General features: G+C 37.4%; 1 protein-coding gene across 16 annotated transcripts in view; it reads right to left on the bottom strand.

Moving 5' to 3' along the window:
- Positions 1-22,952, bottom strand: part of LTBP1 (latent transforming growth factor beta binding protein 1) — a 476,142-nt gene that overhangs the window by 174,082 nt on the left and 279,108 nt on the right. For all 16 annotated transcript variants that reach the window (XM_053588228.1, XM_053588226.1, XM_053588219.1 and 13 more), the window contains 2 exons: positions 21,884-21,986; positions 17,703-17,774 (listed from right to left, as the gene is read on the bottom strand). In XM_053588228.1, coding sequence (XP_053444203.1) covers positions 17,703-17,774; positions 21,884-21,986 — 175 coding nt within the window. The remainder of the gene's footprint in view (positions 1-17,702; positions 17,775-21,883; positions 21,987-22,952) is intronic.

Genomic DNA, 22,952 nt, shown 5'->3' with positions numbered 1-22,952 from the left:
CACTGGCCACATGCACCAGGGCTGGCAGGTTTGAACCTGACAACTACAATAAAAAAAAAAAAATAGCCGGGCGTTGTGGTGGGTGCCTGTAGTCCCAGCCACTTGGGAGGCTGAGGCAAGAGAATTACTTAAATCCAAAAGTTTGAGGTTGCTGTGAGCTGTGATGCCATGGCACTCTACCAAGGGTGACATAGTGAGACTCTGTCTCAAAAACAAAACAAAACAAAACAAAAAACGTATTTTCTAATACGTTTTTAAACGTATTAAGTTTTAACAAACTTACTAAGTTTTAAAAAACAAATGGATAAACAAATGAATTTATTCAGTTTTTTCCCTCTGTAGACTACCAAATTTCTTTGGAAAATTCTGAAATTCTATCCTTCAAAGAAAAACACTCCACACAGCATAGCTTACTGAGCTAAAGAATGAAGACTGAAATAAATGGCTAAAGAGGCTGGCACCTACATAGATGAGTCCATTTGAGCTGCTGCGTTCAGATAGTCTAGAAGTTCACAGAAGCAGAAACTCAGAGCGAAGCTCACATAAATCCATGCACTCCTCTAGAGCAGGAAAAATCTATGCAGCCACAGCTAACGTGAAGGACAGGGCTTACTTCTTTTAAAACATTCACAGATGTCTCTGTCTGGATAGCCCATAATCTGCCTCAAGTCATAAATTAAGTTCAAGAACACAAAACTGTTCTTATTACAATTGTAAAGTGGTTGAATCCATAGGGTTCAACCCAACACAATAGAAATAAGAAAGCTGGGCTTTTGGGGTGGCGCCTGTGGCTCAAAGGAATAGGGTGCTGACCCCATATGCTGGAGGTTGGCAGGTTCAAACCCCAGCCCCAGCCAAAAGCTGCAAAAAAGGGGAAGGGGAAGGAAAAAGGAAGGGGAAGGGGAAGAGGGAGGGGAAGGAGAAGGGGAAGGGAAGAGGGGAGGGAGGGGAGGGGAGGGGAGGGGAGGGAAGGGAAAGGAAGAGGAGAGGGAAGGGAAGGGAAGGGAAGGGAAGGGAAGGGAAGGGAAAGGAAAGGAAAGGAAGAGGAGAGGGAAGGGAAAGGGAAGGGAAAGGAAAGGGAAAGGGAAGGAAAGGAAGAAAGCAGGGCTTTTATTAACCAAGCAGAATGAAAATTCAGAGTAGTCAGGTGCATATGCATAACTAGAGACTCCCTTTAAAGGTCCTAATGTAACACAGACGAAGTATTTCGGTCCTGAGAAATGGTGCAGAAATCCAATATGATGAGGCGGGGATCTGCGTCCTCCTCCTCCTTCATATTTGCACAGCATCCTTCATCTCATGGAACTTCATGACAACTCTGGACGGTGTGCAACGTAACAATATGACTCAACCATAAAAAGGGAAGAATTAATGCCTTTTCCAGAAATTTGGAAAAAATTTGAGACCAATATCCTAAGTGAAGTATCTCAGGAGTAGAAAAGCAAACCCAACATGTTCTCTCTGGAACTAAGTGATGGACGCACAAGTTACAGTGGGAAGTAAACGTCATCGGAAATCAAGCAGTGGGGAGGGGCAAAAACCCAACTAACGGGTATAGGGGATGGGCACATTTATAGCTCTGATTCAAGCCATGCAACAAAACATTTGTACTCTCTGAATATTTTGAAATAAAATAAATAAAAAGAACAATTGTTATCATTTTAGAGAGACAATTTTGTTCAAGACCATATTTTTAAAAAGGATTAGGGGCATGGGGGAAATTAGTGGGTAAAATATCCCACCAAGGTCTAGCTTTTGGTCTACCTAGGATACGAACTTAGGTTATTTAGAACAAGTCACTTAATTTTTCTCAATCTCAGAGGCTGAACTAGATAATGCAAAGCTACTTGCTATTTAGATATTCTCTGATTTCAAAACAATCTGCCAGGTGCCAGGGCTGAAAGTGCCAAAGCATAAATACAGGATGACATTTAATGCATGATATATTATGAATAACATAAGTGCCCTTCTGGGAAATAAATATACTTTTATGTGTTTATTCCCCTCCAGGAAAGTATGTATGTTTAACAAAGTGAATAATAATTTACTGCCTTTTTAGTGACGAAATTTACACAGGAAATGAGGCATGTCCAGTAACCAACAGGAATTACGTCCAAGGTGAGAACAGAATGTGAAGATCTTCATACTGTGCAAAAATGTGAACCTTTCTGCAGATTCAGCAGGGTGTGTTCAGATTCTGCTGATGAACAGAATTCAGTAAAGAACTGCATTAGCAGTATGACTTCTACTTGAAAGCACAAACAGTACCTCGAGATAAATAGTTTTCACTGCCAGAGAAGACTACTTGGCAACTTAACAAGGATCACTTACTTTAGATAGAGAAGATTCATTCTCTAAGAGGATACATGTCTTTCTTAAACTTCCAAAGAAGCAGCTTAATGCTGGGTACGCACACCCATGAAGGCCCATGAAGATATTTCATAGTCACACATGCTTAGATACTTCTAAAGAGAACCAATTTCTAGATCTTCACCCTTCAAACATTTCCTTTTTAAGTGCTCTGCCTAAGACCACATTCCCCAATGTTCCTTTCCTATCTTCTCTCCTCAGCACCTCCTTGCTCTCCACTAAGGCAAGGCGTGCCACTTGTCCACCTAGAATCTTCCTAGGCTTTCTAGGTACATTGTCTGAAATACAAAATTCTCAAGGCCCCAAACAAAGGAACAATTCACATACATATCCCTTGTGGGGGAGTCACAAACCAGTAAGTCTGATCTGTTTCATAAGGAGGTCTGGCTCTGCCAATTAGGTCAGACAGCAAACATTGTTTAAAAATGGGCTGCAGCTCCAGGGTGTGAATGAAAATATGTTCAAAGCACAACATGTAAGATAAATATGTCAGAAATCCATTTTATTTTTTTATTAAAAATGTAGATGTCAGATTAAAAATGTGTGAATAGTCTGATCGAGTCCCAATAGTGTATTTCTGAAACTGCTTCAATTGCCCGGGGGGTCCTCCTCATAAAATACTCGCCCAGACTGATTTCTTCAAGGGTTTTCCCTGCACTCTCCTCTAGTATCTTTATAGTTTCATGTCTTAAGTTTAAATCTTTGATCCAGTGAGAGTCTATCTTAGTTAATGGTGAAAGGTGTGGGTCCAGTTTCAGTCTTCTACAGGTTGCCAGCCAGTTCACCCAGCACCATTTGTTAAATAGGGAATCATTTCCCCACTGAATGTTTTTAATTGGCTTGTCAAAGATTAAATAACGGTAAGTACCTGAGTTCATCTCTTGGTTCTCTATTCTGTTCCAGATATCTACTTCTCTGTTTTTGTGTCAATACCATGCTGTTTTGATCACTATCGATTTGTAGTATAGTCTGAGGTCTGGTAGTGTAAGTCCTCCTGCTTTGTTTTTATTTCTGAGTACTGTCTTGGCTATTCGAGATTTTTTCTGATTCCATATAAAACGAAGTATTGTTTTTTCCAGATCTTTAAATATGACAGTGGAGCTTTAATAGGGATTGCACTGAAATTATATATTGCTTTGGGTAGTATGGACATTTTAACAATGTTGATTCTTCCCAGCCATGAGCATGGTATGTTTTTCCATTTGTTAACATTTTCAGCTATTTCTTTTCTTAGAGTTTCATAGTTCTCTTTATAGAGATCTTTCACGTCTTTTGTTAGGTAAATTCCCAAATATTTCATCTTCTTTGGCACTACTGTGAATGGGATAGAGTCCTTAACTGCTTTTTCAACTTGACTGTTGTTGGTGTATATAAAGGCTACCGATTTATGAATGTTGATTTTGTAACCTGAGATGCTGCTGTATTCCTTGATCACTTCTAGGAGTTTTGTAGTAGAGTCCCTAGTGTTTTCCAGATATACAATCATATCATCTGTGAAGAGTGAAAGTTTCATCTCTTCTGACCCTATATGGATACCCTTGATCGCCTTTTCTTCCCTAATTGCAGAGGCTAAAACTTCCATTACAATGTTGAAAAGCAATGGAGACAATGGGCAGCCTTGTCTGCTTCCTGATCTTAGTGGAAATGATTCCAATTTAACTCCATTCAATATGATATTGGCTGTGGGTTTGCTGTAGATAGCCTCTATCAGTTTAAGAAAAGTCCCTTCTAGGCCAATTTTCTTCAGTGTTCTGATCATGAAGGGATGCTGGATATTATCAAAAGCTTTTTCTGCATCGATTCAGAGAATCATATGGTCTTTGTTTTTTACTTTGTTTATGTGCTGGATTATATTTATAGATTTACGTATATTGAACCAGCCTTGAGACCCTGGGATAAAACTGACTTGGTCATGATGTATAACTTGTTTGATGTGTTGCTGGATTCTGTTTGTTAGGATCTTGTTGAATATTTTTGCATCTATATTCATTAGTGATATTGGTCTATGATTTTCTTTTCTTGTTGGGTCTTTTCCTGGTTTGGGGATCAGGGTGATGTTTGCTTCATGCAACGTGTTAGGTAGTCTTCCTTCTTTTTCTACCTTTTGGAACAGGTTGAGTAATATAGGTATTAATTCCTCTTTAAATGTTTGGTAGAATTCTGACGTGAAACCATCTGGTCCCGGGCTTTTCTTTTTAGGGAGGTTTTGTATGGTTGATGCTTTTTCCGAACTTGAAATGGGCCTGTTCAACATTTCTACTTGATTCTGGCTAAGTCTTGGAAGGTGACGTGCTTCCAAGTATCAGTCAATTTCCTTCAGATTTTCATATTTCTGAGAATAGAGTTTCTTGTAATATTCATTAAGGATTTTTTTGATTTCTGAGGAGTCTGTTGTTATTTCGTCTTTGTTGTTTCTGATTGATGAGATTAGAGATTTTACTCTTTTATTCCTGATTAGGTTGGCCAAAGGTTTATCACAGCCAAGAACACACTAAGTAAAGCAAGCAAACAGCCCTCAGAATGGGAGAAGATATTTGCAGGTTATGTCTATGACAAAGGTTTAATATCCAGAATCCACAGAGAACTCAAACGCATTAGCAAGAATAGAACAAGGGATCCCATCGCAGGCTGGGCAAGGGGTTTGAAGAGAAACTTCTCTGAAGAAGACAGGCGCGCGGCCTTCAGACATATGAAAAAATGCTCATCATCTTTAATCATCAGAAAAATGCAAATCAAAACTACTTTGAGATACCATCTAACTCCGGTGAGACTACCCTGTATCACAAAATCCCAAGACCAGAGATGTTGGCGCGGATGTGGAGAAAAGGGAACACTTTTGCACTGCTGGTGGGAATGCAAATTAATACATTCCTTTTGGAAAGAGATATGGAGAACACTTAGAGATCTAAAAATAGATCTGCCATTCAATCCTGTAATCCCTCTACTAGGCATATACTCAGAAGACCAAAAATCACATCATAACAAAGATATTTGTACCAGAATGTTTATTGCAGCCCAATTCATAATTGCTAAGTCATGGAAGAAGCCCAAGTGCCCATCGATCCAAGAATGGATTAATAAATTGTGGTATATGTACACCATGGAATATTATGCAGCCTTAAAGAAAGATGGAGACTTTACCTCTTTCATGTTTACATGGATGGAGCTGGAACATATTCTTCTCAGTAAAGTATCTCAAGAATGGCAGAAAAAGTACCCAATGTACTCAGCCCTACTATGAAACTAATTTAGGGTTTTCACATGAAAGGTATAACACAGTGACAACCTAAGAATAGGGGGAAGGGGGAAAGGGAGGGGAGGAAGGGGGGAGGTGGCTACAGGGAAGGGGATTGGTGGGATTACACCAGCGGTGCATCTTTTTTTTTTTTTTTTTTGGTGGTTTTTGGCTGGGGCTGGGTTTGAACCCGCCACCTCCGGCATATGGGACCAGCGCCCTACTCCTTGAGCCACAGGTGCCGCCCAACCAGCGGTGCATCTTACAAGGGTATATGTGAAACTTGGTAAATGGTCTGTGAAGCTAGTGAATGATGCCCCATGAATATATCAATGTACACAGCTATGATTTAATAAAAATAAATAAATAAAAATGTGTGAATATGTAAGTTTTTCAAAATTATTCTAGGAGATAAATGAACCAAAAAAAAACGTTTGAAGATCAATGTGCTAGAGCAATTTTACCCGAGGTATTTCAAACACGAGCTCTGTGAGAGCTCTGCTACAAGAGGTGCTCCGTGGCCACATCTATCTAGGGAACGCTGCCTGGTCTACACACGTGAGCAGAGTAAAAACCCTGGAAGTCCTTTGGAAAGATCTCTCTTGCTTTTCTGTGTTTAACTTGGTGTTTTTTACACATTTGGCCATGGGATGCTTTTTCACAGAAATCTATTAACACCCCTCTGAACTGGTCGTCTGTGGAACACATTTTGTGAAATGTTGCTCTCTGGGGCTGGCCCCAAGAACTATTGTACAGGTCTCTTCAGGTTATGTTTCCCTCAATCTCGGCTGCTGCTGCCACAGCCTCCCCTCCCACCCCATGACTGTCCCTCAATTATAAAATGATCAACTACATTAGGATGGACTGAATCACCAGCCTCACTGAAAGTAATCAGACCACCAAGCTGTAACCTCCTTTCCTTCCAATTCTTTTGTCTTTGGGGGAACATGATAAGGGGATTATCAGAACCTAGAGAACAGCTTGTGTTAATTTCTTGACACATGTGTGTTACACATGGAAGATGCTGCTGATAACTCACAGTGGCTCTGTTGGTCTTGGACTCCTGACTGCAATCTATAGACACTACATGAACTTCTCCTTGGAACATTCCCAGTAATGTGAACTGCCCTGGGCTTTCCCCTTCACTCATGATACAACAGGCATCTCCCCATTGATTTCATAGCCCCAGAGATTAAGGTCAAAGAGCTACTGAAAAACACAACATGCCAATGACTCACTTCACCACCATCTTTTCTGAGGAAAAATGAATAAAATGAACAGACGTTTCCTTTTGGAATCCTACCCCGGGGATACCAGCATAATAAGAGGACACATCCAAAAAAATGCCTCTACAATGCAAACGAATAGGTCCCAAGTTGATTTACAAATACTGATATACGATGCTCAGTCGCAGATCAAAAGCTGTTAAAATTCTTACTGAAAATACTATGTGTGTATTTAAACAAGATACGCACCAATGGTTCTAAGAATATGCCTAGCATAGGAAAATAGCACCTTCAAATCAGTACAATATCTACCAGTTCCCTCTGAGCCAATCACCTAAAATATGATTTGGCATCATACCAAGTACCCTAAAGTACCCAAATAGAAAAGAATATCACACATTTTTAAAGCATTTTGAAGAACTAAAATATCAAGTCTGTTTTTTATCAGTCTTAGTTCATACCTATTGACTTTCTGATGTTATTTCCCAAATTTTAGCAAGATTAATGGATTCTAACTTCTATCTTTATATGCACCTTACTCTCCCATACATTCCCTATTTCCTTCTTGGAAGAAATAAACACAGTAATTCCCTCATGATAATAGAACTGCAGGGAACTTAGAGACAAACCTAAAATTGCAGAGCAAAGCCACATCAACAGAGAAGTCAGAGAAGAACATCATAGAAGAGGGAAAAATTATTCATAAGATTTTAAATGAAAACATCACGGGATATGATCACTTCACCAGCCACAATTCTAAATATTAAAATTATACTGGCCACATACTGTTAAGTGAAAGAAGACAGACACAAAAAGATTTGGAAGTTTATAAAAAGCTAAAATCTGATCTGTCTTAAGAATCAGGGTATTGATTTCTTCCGGAAAAGAGGGAAACGGTAAAGACTAGGAAGGGACAAAGGGAGGAATTCTAGAGCGTAGGAGATGTTCTACCTGTGTGATAACTATTGGGTTCACTTTTGAAAACTCACTAAGTGTACTTGCCTATTAAGTATACCCCTATAATTTGTGCATGTGGTTTATACTTTGATAAAAGTTTTTTTAAAAATATAATTGACTCTTGCTCTATATACATGCCACTGAGAAATACAAGCAAATAAAAATAAATCAAAGGCAATGCTTTGAATAGGGATACTCTCCAGAGGGCAATAATTTTACAAAATAGTCCTACAAACATTCTTTAAAGAATTTCAGCATGTTTCTCAAGAAAAGAAAATATGAAACAAGAACAGGTTGTCTTTAAAAATAACTTATTAGAAACCTTGACAATGAGAAAGTATAGTCCTAAAATTAAAAATTTATCAGATGGGATAAAGTCTAGATAATTACAGTAAAGAGGGAATTAGAAAAGTAGAAGATGGAGTTGAGACATTCATTCAAAATGCAGCAAAAAAGATAAAAGAATAAAAACAAAATGTTTTTTAGGAGATGTGCAAAATAGAGAGATTCCAACATTTGTCTCAAGAGTTTCAGCAGAGAAGCATGGTGGAGAAGTAATCCTTGAAGCGATAATAGGTGAATATTTTTCAAATTTGAGGAAAGACGAGTTTTTGGATTGACAATGTACACTACGGAATAAAATAAAGATAAATCTAAATACAGACACATCATGATAAAATTACAGAACATGAAGAATTAGGAGACGATCTCAAAGGAGAGAAAAATGTTATCTATGAAGGAAGAGGTATCAAAAAGATTCCTTCCCTTCTGTAAAAGAATACAGAGCCTCAAAATATACATTTACCAAATAAAAATACAGAATACCAGTTAAATTAACATTTCACATAAATAACAAATACATTTTAGTGTATGTGCCAAATTATTTGTTGTTTACCTGAAATTCAGATTTAACTGAATGTCCTCTGACATTTCATCTGACAAACTCTCCCTAAAGAGACATGACCTCAGAAAGCGAGCACAGGATATAATGCTGAGCGCCAAAATTAATAAAATGTCAGTAAATTCATTTAACTATTAACTAGATAGCAAAAAACCTTTCTGCGTTTCCATTAACTACACCTTTAAAGATAATTGTAAAATAACGATTCTGGTCTACACCCAAAATCCATTTTCTCTCAAATATGCCTGAAGTTGTCACAACGGCCTTTGACAGTTTTCAGAGACAAAGATTCTCTCCTTAACCACACTCTAGTCAAGCTCCTCTGAACTCTCTTCTCAGTCAGGTCCTAGCTTTGGGCTTGTGTCCTCATCTCTGCACTGTTCAGTTGTAGCAAGAATCCTGCCAAGTCAGTTTAGCCAGAATCTGCGACCCTTGCTATCTGATTGGGTTCCTTCTCTTCCCCCACGCCCAGGTGATGTCTGATCATACTCACTGCCTTCGACAAGCATATCATTAGGTCAGTTAGCCAGAACCCCCCTTACCCTGGGTGTTTTCTCTTAGTACTTTTCCATCCACTGGTACCCCACTCTCATCCCCCTTCCTTCACTGCAAACCCCCACTTTTCCACATTGTCCTCAGAGTTGAAGCTAATAGCTCTCCTCTACTGTAAAATTGCATTGCATCACCCTATACCTATTATAAAAATTCCCATTGCTAAAGTCAGTCTTACTGTTCTTTAACAAATGTCATGATTAATAATCTTCTCTAACATTGTGTTAAAAGCAGTACAAACGCAATACTTGTCTTCCCAGCATGTATCACAAAGCCCATTATTAATTGCATGTAAATGGAGCATGCAATTAATTGTAAGAGCTTCACCTTAAAATTCTGAACCATTTCATCTCATCCTTCCTGTTCTAACCCAGCACTAGGCCACAAGCCACATTCTTTTCTCCAGCCAAACATGCTTTCTTGAAGGTCTGTCTCACTTATGCTTTCTGTCCTAACTTAGCTAGTTTTTTGAAGGGTTCAAAGATCAGCCTTCCTCTATCTACTCACCACACAGCAGTTCACACTGTTTCTTTATAATCCTTGAGAGCTCTGAAATGCAAGCTATCACCCAGACAAGCCTTATATAACCAGAAAGTCCTATGTACAATAGGGATCAAGACTGGTGAGAATATTTTAGTAACAGAGATATGCTCACTGGAAAAAAAAATGTGCATTATCTTTTTTTTTTTTTTTGTCCAAATAAAATTTGGTTTCAGATGCACTTGGGGGAATTTCTCTAAAAGGAGTGAAAGTTTTGTTAATGAGCATTTTTGTGCCCTAATATATCTGTTTTGTAAATTTATTTTATTAAAGCGGAACAACCAATGTAATAAAATGACATCGAAAGAAAGTTATGTGGATAGTTCTTTCATATTTCCTTTAACAGGCTCATCTGGAGTCAGCTAAAAATTCAGCGAGTTGAGAGCATGAATAAAGCAAATTGCATCTTGCTGATTTAAAATGAATTAATTATACTAAATTTTCAGGGCAGGAACAGTGTCTTGCTCATCATTCATCAGATACCCTCAGTCTACAGCTCAGGAGTGGCCCAGCAATTAATGTTTGTGGAATACTGAATCACTTTAAAAGTTTAAGATTATCTGTAAAAAATGAATATACATACACTGAGTTATGAAAGTGCAGACATCTTCTAGTTGTAGATTTATATTTTGGCATTTCCCATAACCCCTCAGCACATGCTAAAAAATATAGAAAATAATACTACACTGATTTTAAACCTATAAACTTATCAAACTCGGGAGTGATTTCAATATGTCAACAGAGATTTGCTTGTAATTAAAGATTTCCCTAAAAAGACTGATTCCCCAAGTACTTCCAGAACCAAATCCTATTGTTGAAACTTGGATAGACATTCAATGTTTTCAGAGCACACATATATCATGGCAAGTGTTGGCAAGGGAGAATGCTCAAACGTAGGGAAGGACTGGGCTTTAGAGAGCATGGGAGCAGGAATGCTTATTGTCAGTTCCATGAGATATCATTTCATTTAATTCTAGTTCTACATCAAAAACTTCAGCATAATAATCAAACAACACAAGCTGCTCTAGACCCACCAGAACATATAAGTGTATTGTTTGTTATGATAAATGAAGAAAATTATAACAATTTCTATTTTGTTGAGGGTATCAAGACAGGTTTTAGAGCTCCATGTGTGCACACGTAATAAATCATTCCTTTGAAAAGATAATTGCAACACCACTAGAGGAGAAAAACCCAACTTTGAGGGCAATTATTTGAAAGCTCCTCAAATTAGCTTGTGCACAGTTGATTCTTTGTTACTGAGTGACCATTAAAAAAAATTGCTTTAGGACATTAGTCCACTTAGTCGAAGGAAATAATGTAATTCTAGTTATTAATCACTTTAATTTTAAAAGCACTTTGTAAACTGAGAAGACATTAGACCATAAGAACAATGTGGGACACACAAGTAATTAGATGCTTAATGGGCTCCTTTTGAAAAACTTCAGGGAAACAAAAATCAAAAAGCTTCAAGGCACTAGGAAAACTGAGCACACAAATGTAATATGAGAAAGTTCCCTTCCATTTTACTGACCAACAATATCTCACAGGGAGTGAAATTAAGCCCTTCTCTCAATAAGAATTTTAATAGATTACACTGAATGAAATCATATTATTTTATGAGTCAAGCTTCTTTGTAGTGTAATTTAGCGGTACCTCCTTGAGGCACCATGAAATAGAATTTTCTGTGATACTTCACTCCAGAATACTGCTTTGCAAATATCCTCCTGACCTAAGCCAGGATTTGGTATTACTGATAGACCATCAGTGGAACTGACCGAGGCAGAACCATTGGATATGCTCAGTATGAACAAAACCTGCCTACGGTCACTGAGCCATGCCAAGAGTGGAAATTACAAGCAATTATTGAAGAATTCTCCACGTTATTTTGCTAAATAGATAGGAAGTGATTATCTGCAAATTGGCACTTCCATCCCTGAAGCGGCATTTCTTTTTATTTCAACAGATTTAGGGCATACAAATGCTGGCTTTTTTTTTTTAACATAGATGAAGTGTATAGTGGTGAAGTCAGGTCTTTTCGTGTATCCAACACCTGAATGTGTGCTGTAACTGACAGGTAATTCTTTAGCCCTCACCTGCTCCTCCCCTTCTTGCTTCTGGGTCTGTAACAACCACTTCAACACTCTGCAGGACCATGCACGTCCATCAATTAGTTCCTAATTGGTATGATCTCTGCAGAAAACAGCATGGAGATTTCTCAAAGAACTAAAAGTAGGCCTACCATTTGATCCGGAAACCTCGCAAGTGGGCATCCACTTAGAGAGGTATTTTTATGAATATAAACTGTTCAGAACCTTGAATCAGCCAGTAGAAGAATATATCGAATGGCCATCATTTTTTATTAAATGAAACCAAATTAGCATTAATTTTGTTGACTTTATTAGCTCTCACAACAGATGGCACATCTCTTCTAATTAACTATATCTGCATCGTAATGCTTTATAAATTTTTATACATAAAATTAGTAATTTTATATATGTAATACTTTACTATTTTTTACATATAACACTTGGTAGCTTGGGAGTGTAATCCTGATTGGCTTTTTATAAAGTATCCGTGTGACCTTATGATGGTTATTTACTTTCTCTGTGCCTGTTTCTAATTGAGGTTCCTAATGCCCAAATCCCACAGGACTGAAGATTAAGTCTGTACTATATGGACTAACACATAATAAGTGATCAATAATGTTAGTTCTCTGTCCTGCAATAGAACAAAATGGCTGATAACTTAACTTCTGGCCACATTCTACCTGGGTAGCACTTCTTATCTATATGCTACACAAGTTATTTAACTCCTCGAGGTCTCAATTTATCCATCTGTAAAGCAAGGATAATGTTATCTACTTCAAAGATATTTTGAAGATCCAAGGAAGTAACTGATAGAAAGTGCTTCTTAGACAAAGTGTATGGCACACAATAAATTTAGTTGTTAAAATCAACTTAATTTATTAAATTATTAGTTAGTTCTTTGTTTCCCACTTTATAAGTGTATGGCTTACATACACAGTTTATCATGAATCACTAAAAGTATCTCAGTTTTATTTGCAAGGCATTGGTACTTGATCAATTAAAATAAAGCTATACATGTTGCATAATAAACTTCTAGTCAATAATAAATGAACTCTTTTATTCATTCACATCAATTTTTTTAAGTTCATTATGAGCTCAGGGCTCTAGGTTCACAAACGTAAGACTGGGTCCTTGATCTTTTAGACAGCATAGCCTGTCAAGAAAAAAGAGATTTAAACAAATACTTAACATACAATGTAAACAAATAATTCCAAAACAAAATAGGGTGAGATCCTGTCTTGGGGATTTTTGTGACCGTTATCCCTGAGAAGGTGGCACGGAGTACCAGCAGACTGATCTGCAGGCCATGAGTAGGATCTACGTGGTGGCAAGGTTCCTCTATTTACCAGGTAGTGGTACTATGCTAACTCTCAGTAGACTACGAAATATAAAGATATGTATTATAATTCCAAGAGCAATCACTTAAAAATAGTGCAAAAAAGTTGTTGGTCAAAAGCCAATAGATAAATTAAGATGAAATCCTAAGGCTACAGAAGGAAAAGAACAAAAAAAATCCTAATGAGACACAGATTTTAGGTAGACCTAAATCTAACCACAGCAATAATTACATTAGATTTTAATGCAATAAACAGCCCAATTAAAAGGCAGATATATCAGAATATAGAAAAAAGCAAAATCCAACTATATGTTGTATGTAAAATACCCTCATAAAGACATAGATGGAAATTGGCCAGATGTGAAAAAAAAATCCATTCCATAATTATAGCAGGAGATTTTAACTAAACCTCTCAATTGCTAGAACAAGAAAAAGTTCATAAACATTTGGATATTAAACAATGTATTTCTAAATAACCCTTGGGTCAAAAAAGAAATCAGAGTAACTTTTTTTTTTGCAACAGAGACTCACTCTGTTGTCCCAGGCTAGAGTGTGATGGCATCAGCCTAGTTCACAGCAACCTCAAACTCTTGGATTCCAGCGATCCCTCTGCCTCAGCCTCCCAAGGAGCTGGGACTACAGGTGCCCCACCACAATGCTTGGATAATTTTTCCATGTGTTTTAGTAGAGGCAGGGTCTCCCTTTTGCTCAGCTCGGTCTTGAACTCCTAAACTCAAGCAATCCTCCTACCTCAGCCTCTAAGAATGGTGGGAATATTAGGTGTGAGCCATTGAGCCTGGCCTCAGAGTAACTAATTTAACTTATTATTACAGCACTGTTAACAACAGCCAAGATATGGAATCAACCCAAGTGTTCAACAACACAAGAACAGACAAAGAAAATGTGCTATACACAATGGAATACTATCCAGTCATAAGAAAGAATGATACCCTGTCCTTGGTGGTCACATGACCAGGAGTGAAGGACATTATGTTAAGTATAATAAGCCAAGAACAGAAAGTTAAATGTCACATGTTCTCACTCATATGTGGAAGTTGAAGGTGACCTCACAGAAGTAAAAAGTTAAATGAAGGATGTTAGAGGCTGGGAAGGGTAGAAGGAAGAAGAGGTTGGGGAGAGGTGCATCAAAGACTACACAATTACAGCTAATGGGGAGAATAAGTTCTAGTGTTCTATAGCACTGTAGGATGACTACTGTTAATATATAGATTCAAAGAGCACAAAGGAGGATATTGAGTTTTCCTGACACAAATGGACGATAAATGTTCAAGATAATGAATGTTCTAACTACCCTGATAGGATCACTATTCATTATACGGATCGAAACACTACTATGTACCCCATAAATATGTATAATTATTATGTGTCAACTGAAATAAATAAAATTATTTTTAATTGAACTTAAAGATATTAAGAATATGATAAAATTGAGGGATATCATTAAAGTCAAAATCTACACTGGGCAACAGAGTGAGACTCTGTCTCAAAAATAGATAGAAAAAATTTTCAAAAATCTAGACTGATCAATATATAGAGCCTTTAATTTACATTTTAGAAAAGAAAGGCTGACATCAATGACCTCAGTCCATATCTGAAGAAATCAGAAAACCGCAGCAATTGTACAACAAGAAGTAGGAAAAAGGAAACAATGAGTAGAAATTAGTGAAATAGACCAATGTTTTCAACAAAGCCAAAATTTAATTCTTTTCCAAAAAATTAGTGAAATAGAGAAAGCACTGGCAAGTCTATTCAAGAAAAAAGGATATGGCACAAATAGGCAATAAAACTAAAAGGGGAGGTCATTATAAATCAAAAAGATGAGGACATGCTAAGAAAAACTTCAGAGGAAGAAATTTGAAACTCTAGATTAAAATGAACACTTTCTAAAGTAATAGAAATTATCAAAACTGGCATAAAGTAGTGATAGAAAAGCTGATTGATACTATAGCTATTAAATAAATTTAATCCATAATTAAAACCCTTTCTACAAAGAAAACTTCAGGACCAAATTTCTCATCCTGTGATTTATTTCAAGTACATAAGGAAGAAATAACACTATAAAACTATCTGAGAGCCAGTAAGCCTCTGTCTTCAAATATCTACCAATGGTAACAAATGGCAAACAGATACATACAAAGATGCCGGACCAAGTGACCACAGATTCTTTACCATCTGATATTCAGAGAAGTTAGGAGGGTCTAACATTCTGGATAAAGTGTGTAACAATTAGCCATGCAGGATTAAAATAGTGAAGGATAAAGAAGGACCCATTTCTGTTCTATAGTCTTAATGGAGTAACTACAAAAAAAAGCCTTTTCTGTGGAATACCTCAAACCTGTAACGAAATGTCTTCAGAAATACTGAGCTTCCTGCCTAGATGATTCAACGGGTACTTAATTACCACTGGCCAGGCACGTAATTAGGGTATTTCTAACCTCAAATGATTTCTAATCATCTAAGGTTAGATGATCCTGAAGGTACAGTCCAGTTCTACGATATTATCATTACACGCTGTCCTTAGAACAGAGGCTGTGAACAAAAAGAAAGAAACGACATCTTGGCCTGTCACTTAGCCCTTGGACACCTAGTTTCCCGAAGTGTCCCCTGTGACTAGGTATGTCCTGTTTAGTAGGAGAGTTAATACATTTAAAGGTGTGTTTACAAAGGTTTAAGGGCATGTTTGTAAGGCAGCTTTTATATTTCTCTTCAGCCTGTACTTCTCCAGGCTAAACATACAAATTTTCCAGGCCCTTTGCAAGTTTGTTTGACCGTTTTAACCAAACAATAACAAACACCAGACCTCCAAACCCCAAATTCAGTCTGATGGGCATGGTGTACAGGTTGTTACTGCCGCTGACCTGCTCATTCTGGTTCTACTAATATAACCTACAATGTACTGAGGTTACAGATTATTATCCACCTCCGTAAAACCATAACTTGGTTTATATGGCAGAATATATATTCAAGCATCTATTCCTTCATTTATTTAACCTATTCATCTGTCATTCTCTCCATCTAATTTAATTCAATGATATCTTAAATTCTACTGACTCTGAAATAATGTCAATCAATCCACTCTTCCCAAGAGACTTAAGTTTTGCAGATGAGGTGGTCACAGGTAGCCTCTCCTTGAGTAGTTTTAATTTTCTCAACCTTTTGTCACATATGATGAGGGCTTATACTATTTTAAGACAAAGCCTTTTAAAGACATACTATATTTATGTGAATTAAAAAAAATTCTTTAAATCCACAAAGACTCTGTAATTTTTATATATTATAAAATATAATATTTATATTTATATTAAAATTATTTTATATTTAATATTTATATTATAAAAATTAGAAAGGCACTAAGGAATAGACAATGTATTTGAGAAAATCCTCAGGTAATTAAGATATTCCTTTAACTGTGCTATTTAAATAAGAGGTTAATTATACTCTGCAACCTGACCTAAATCCACATTTTCCTATAGAACCATCCTCATCAAGGATGCAAGGCCGCAGACCACAAGTCAGAAGATGTGGGCTGTTTTTCACATGGTTTTTTATTCGATTAGACTCTGGAAAGCCCTTTATTTCCTGTTTATTTTAGTGTCTACATATTTCCAGGTTACTACTACTAATAATACTTTCACCCTAGACATGTAAAAGGCAACTAGAAGCATTAATTGAATGTCTCAGAATGTAACTAAAACAAAATTTGATATAATACATAGGTACTATTTTTTTGTTGCAGTTCGGCTGGGGTTCTGTGACGTCATGGCACTCTACCGAGAGTGGTAAAGTGAGACTCTGTCTCTACAAAAAAAAAGAAAAAATAAATAATAATAAAGGTACTAAACTAGGCATTGGTAACCTTGCATCTCAGCTCTATGCAGCTGCTTAACCTCCCTGGAGTTTCCTCATTTATAGGCAAATGAACTAGATGACCTCTGAGGTTCCCCTGCTTGTACAATTCTGCCATATGTTTCAAAATAAACTGAGCAAAAGTATTGAGGGTGCTTCCTATTTAGCTGCGCAGCTTTTCTCATTGCCTGGGCAAAGTTTGTTTGCACTGATATTCAGTACCTGCATATTTCAAGATGGCCAGTAATGTTCCGAGGAGAGGAGAAACGGGAACTTTGGGGCCTCACCATGCATCAGCAACAAATTAGCACTGCTAGGTACATGGTATGCCCACGCCTGGGTGAGAGTGGGTACACATGCATGGCACAAATATGAAGTGAAGCAGAGAGTCCCAGAGGGTGCTCTGTGATGTGATCCAAATTCCTATGAATTTTATCACAAATTAATAGACGGTAATAGCCATACATTAAACTTCTAGACTTCCTTAGTTAAATGGAGCAAGCGTGATATGGTTCACCCCGTGACCTTCACACGCTGAACTAATGAGCACCACATGCCAAAACAACGCTGGTTTCTGAAAAGCCAAAACAACTGTCAAGTCCACACCAACGAGGTCAGTCAGTCTTACCTTGACAAAAGGTGTTGTTCACCCGCTTATAACCCTGTAAGCATTCCATCATTTGGTTATATCCATGGTAGGCTGTAAGGGAAGAAATTCTTTGTTATATTCTTAGCTTATATTCTTGCAATCCTAAACTACCGTAAGTAACAGCCCAAGGCATCCACAGACTTAGTTACTCATTTGTAAATGAGTATCAATACCAATGACTATCTCCACAATTCCTTTCCCATTATTCTTATTTTTCAGTGTACTTCATAGTTTGCAATAGAGTTCCAAGAAGTTGTCAATAAATCTTTGTTATATTAGCTGAACAAATCATAAGACTGTTTTATATTTTCTTCCAATTAGTGGTTAAATATTTCTATCACAAAGGAGCTATTCCTTCTGAATGATCTGCTTTAGAGGTTGGGGTTTTCTTATCCATTTGTAGGCAGGATGACTATACGTCTTAGTCTGCCTGGGACTGTTTCAGGTTATATCTCTTATTCTGGCAACGTTAATTAACAGCATTGTACTCTCAAAAATTTCCCAGTTTAGACAATAAAGTATATACTCATCTTAATTACAGGCTCAGGTATCCTAATTATAAAATAATTCTCACTACTATGAACTGAGAAGAATAGACAGGTGATGAAAGAAAGCCAGGGAGTGAAAGGCCTACTGTGTTTAGCTGCATGGGTCTTTAGTCAGAAAATCCAAACAACAGAAAATGCTGTAGTCACCGACTCACCAACAAAAGCCTGTTCAGCGAGATTTGATACACTAAAGCGAAACCTGAGAGAGAGACGGCCTGGCATAGTGGACACAGACTGTGTGTGGGGACCTGGCAGATGTGCCTTCCAATCTTGGCTCTCCACATCAGTAGCTCCTGGTTTCAAATCGAAATTCTATACAATGGGAGTACTCCCATCAAAATGAGAAGGGCAGTATTGTTGTGGAGTTTAGAGATAATTCATGTAAAAGGCTCACCTCTGCCTGATAATGACAGGTACTCCCAAAATACCAAACGCCATGGTTATTTGCTACAATAGGGGGTTCATCTATTAAAAGGATCATAAGGCAGAAGAAAATGGGCTACAATTAAAGTAAAACCAATATTTAGGCCACTAAAAAGACTGGAGGAAGAATAAAAGGGGAAAATTGAAATAAAAAGAGAAGTTTTCTTTTGAAAAATAAAATTGTTTTGCCTTCCGCACATGCTCGTTATCCATCACCACTGACGAACAGGGTGAATATTTACTCCTGTATCCCTCTCCTCCTTTGCTTCCTTTCTTTGCTGTTTTTCCCCCTATTCAGATCCTGAATACCTAAAAGGAGAAGATCAAAGTGAGGAGTCTGAAAATGCAGGTTAAAAGAGAGAAGATACTGGCATGGTAGTGACCCAATCCAGCTCTTTGGACTTAATGTCCAGTCTTGCCCCATGTAAGGATGGCACTCAATTTTGCCCCATGTAAGGATGGCTGCCTACAGAGTTTGCGGGGTCTGGGTCTGTGAATTCTTCAAAAGAGACAATAACTTGTTTTAGAAGTTTCAACAGCCATCGACTTCAAGACAGAAAGCCAGATCAGGTAATCTCTTAAACTCTCCCTTAGCTTAGGACTCATTGTTCATTTTCTTCTGCAAAATTTTAAAGGACAAGTGACTTCTTCATGCTGAGCACATTTCTAGTAGATTATAAACCATTTAATGAAATCATCTGCAGACTTAAAATTACATTTTTCACAGCAAAAATGATCAACCATGAAAATTCTTTCTGTTTGGGGCTAAACAAAAACTTTAAATGAAAGCCACTTGAAAACTCAAGTTTAAACCGCTTCGGGTGAAAATAAAAAAGGCATGGAACACAAAAATAGAGCGTATAAAGCCAAAGAAAGTTTGCCCTCTTCCAAATTGAATATGATTTAGAGAGTAGTACCAAGCAAGGAAAGGAAAGTTTTTTAAATGACACAGGAAGAATGTGACCCCCTGAGTGTGTTCTTGGTAGTGAGTCACTTAAGACAGCACAAACAGAATAAATGTCAAGATGTTAATAGTCCACATTGCTCTTCCTGAAGTGAAATCAATCTCTTCCATCTTATACATTAAATGAGCCAGCATGTGAATTTATTTTCATCAATATTTAGTTAAAAGTAACAAGCAGCTTTGCACTTTCCCATTTGACTTAAATCATGGTCAAGATTAAAACACAGAGCTAAGAAAACACATACACAGCAGCAAATTCACCCCCAGATGAAACAGTCCTACATAATAATGACCAAAGGTCAGGAGTAGAAGTTAGGTTTTTGCTGTTGTTGTTTTTCTTTAAGAAAAGATGGTGTGAGTCTCTTTACCCCTAGCATCTATCATTTTCCTGCTGCTTTGGAATTTGGAAAAGAGAGAAAATTGAAGCAGTTAATCAAAGATAAACAAAGAAGGGGGTAAATGAAAAAGAAAAACAGGAGAGAAGATAGAGAAAGCATTAGAGAACATAAACTTAGCTCCAAAACAAAGTTATAAGAACCTAACTTTTCTCATCCTCAGTCCTTAGACCTAAGGGAGGGAAACATATGTCACTCTCCTCAATATTCCTATGGACATCCATATGTGATAAATTAAGGACAAGCAGTCTAGCGTAAAAAGATGGCAATGCTTTTTCAACATTTTAGATAGAGATTCCTATGCAGTGTTCCATAAGATTCGATAGCAAATAAATGAGCCTAGAGTCAGGCTCAGGTCTACCTAACCCCCAAACACCAGCTCTTTAAATCAGACCAAATGTGTTTTAGATTCTCCTTTCTCAGGTTGCCAAAGTAACTTTAGGCAAATGGATCTTCTCAATGAGGAGTATTATCACACTCAACCTATTTCTTGGAAATCCGCACTGCAAATCATTACCAAATCAGCCTAGAGACTCGACTTCAGACAGTTTCTCAATATAGAAAGTCCTCTTATGTGAATTATTTTTCTAAAAGAAAAATCCCTTAATTCTCAGAAACTTTAGTAGGCATTTCCACAAAGTATAGTCTTCTAAAAGCTAATTATAGCAGTATGAAGAATATTAATGAAATTAGCCTTAGGCATTTAGAGAAGCTGTAGCTTTGAAAAATAAGGAAGTTTACATAGGAGATAATTATTGAAAGTAAATTATACTGGTAGAAGGATAAACAGTGTATAACAAAGAAAAATAGAGTGGTAATTCCAAGAGGGCAGATTCTGGATTGAACAGAGGTAATTATTTAGAATACCCATCACATCAACAGATACTTAAGAAGAGTAAAAATTATCCAAATGAAATAAGTGAGAAATCTCTTACAGCATAAAGAATAAAAAACACCTATAAAAGTCTTCAATCACGTGAGGCAATGGAAGATGATTTAGAAAATTATCAATTCTCTCTTGCCAAAAACATGAGTTAGTGTAAGAAAGCTCAACTTAAAACAACCTACCTCTCTCTTTCTAAAAAGTAAGTATTAGAAATCAGTTATCTAGAGTTAATGCTACATTCAAAAACTAAAAATACAACCTATTAATAAGAAGAAAGTAACAGAAAGGTATAAACCTGGACTTATTCAAATCAACAGGTTCTGAAAGCACCTTGAAGACAAATCAAAGCATGCTGATGGCACTGAGGACTATGATAATATAGAAGTAGTCTGAAGGAAAAAGGGGAAGATATTGTGTCCTGGTGATTATAAATTTCCTTTACAAATCAGCAACCAATCATTTTTTCATTTTAGCTTGACTTTTAAAATTTGAAAACCTATAGTATGCTGAAAGCTACAACATAGATCGTGGATAGTAATAAAAACTTAATTTAAGGGATTTAAATCTCGGAAATAACAACTGCACTGTCTTTTTACATGGTTTGAAACATTTATTTACCATTTTAAAAGACATCTTATTTTCTCTTCCCCTGGACATAGGGGCCTATTTTAGCTCACTGCCTCTTAGGTGTTTTTCTCCTACTCATTAGTAGTCTAACTGGAGAAAGCAATGTATAACTGTGCTTATTTTTTTTTTTAAAAGAATCTATATGGAAGCTTTATCAGACTTGAGAGCTTTCTGGAAATGCATATTATAACACTAATTGTCTAGGATTCAGAACAGTTCTTTGAAAGTTTACTGGTTGTTTCATCATTAAAAGAGTGATCATAAGAAAATAGATACGCTACATAAACCTGCAAAGGAAATGATGAAACATCACTTACAAGGCTTCTTGGGGCATTTCTGGCATTTGTTAAAGCCCCAGGAGGTACCAACAGTTCCACAGCAGTCTTCTTGCTTTGAAAGGCCAGGGAGTGCTTTGCCACACTGCAATGATGAGGTGTGAAATACGAAGGTTAATTGAGGGCAGGATGCTCATTCTGGGGCACTGCTGTGCTTCACAGTCACATTATAAAACAGTTCCTTTGTTATCCACACAATTAGAAAGAAAAGAAAAAACCATGAACTTTGAAACAAAATACCACGACAGAATATAACACTAAAATGAATAAGCACATTTCCAAATAAGAGCACATTGTCATTTTCAGAGTCTTATGAAAATCTGTCACAATTCAGGACACTTTATAAAACTTAAGTTTCTGATGGCTTTTTTTCCCCCCTCAGTTAAGAGCCTCACAATTTCTAAGATAAAATATAAACTTTTTCGATTTCAGTTGTAACTGTCTCTTTAAATCTCTCTCATGGGTTATCAGGGAACAGAACTACAAGGGTAGGGAGTATGCGTAGAACTTGAGAAAGTGGCACAGGTCCCACCTGTAAGAGGCTTCTTTCTGATCTTCCTATAACCCTGAAGCCTGAGCAGGTACAGGACAGGACAGGAAAAGACGGTACAAGAAATGATTATCAGCTGAGCCAGATCAGAGGAAGGCTCCAGGCAACCAAATGTTCTCACCGAGGGAGGTCAGCCAAGCTAGGAAGGTGCAGGTCAGGTCAGGTCTAAGCAGGCAGAGGGCAGGGCTGAGGGGCCACTGGACAGACATCAGCTGTCATAAGACCATGGAGGACTCTTGGTTGACCAGAGGAGGTAAGAAGAGGCAGAGAGGCAGAGGTCTGAAGTTAGACCCACTCAGCAGGGCAGGGAAGGGCCTGGGAGAACAGATCTTGTCCTGTGTACCCATCCATAGCCAGTCGGGCATGGAGGCCCCCGACCCCCTGTCATCACTGTGTGAGCTGAGCCCACACACCTTTGTCTCATGAGCACACCCAGAGCATCCAAGGGGTCATTCTCCCTTCCTTGGCTTCCATCTCCACAAAATCCTCCAGGCAGTTTCC

Source organism: Nycticebus coucang, chromosome 4 (assembly GCF_027406575.1).
Source record: "Nycticebus coucang isolate mNycCou1 chromosome 4, mNycCou1.pri, whole genome shotgun sequence".
Lineage (NCBI taxonomy): Eukaryota > Metazoa > Chordata > Mammalia > Primates > Lorisidae > Nycticebus > Nycticebus coucang.
Note: the sequence above shows the minus strand (reverse complement) of the source record. Positions and strands in the feature narration are given on the sequence as shown.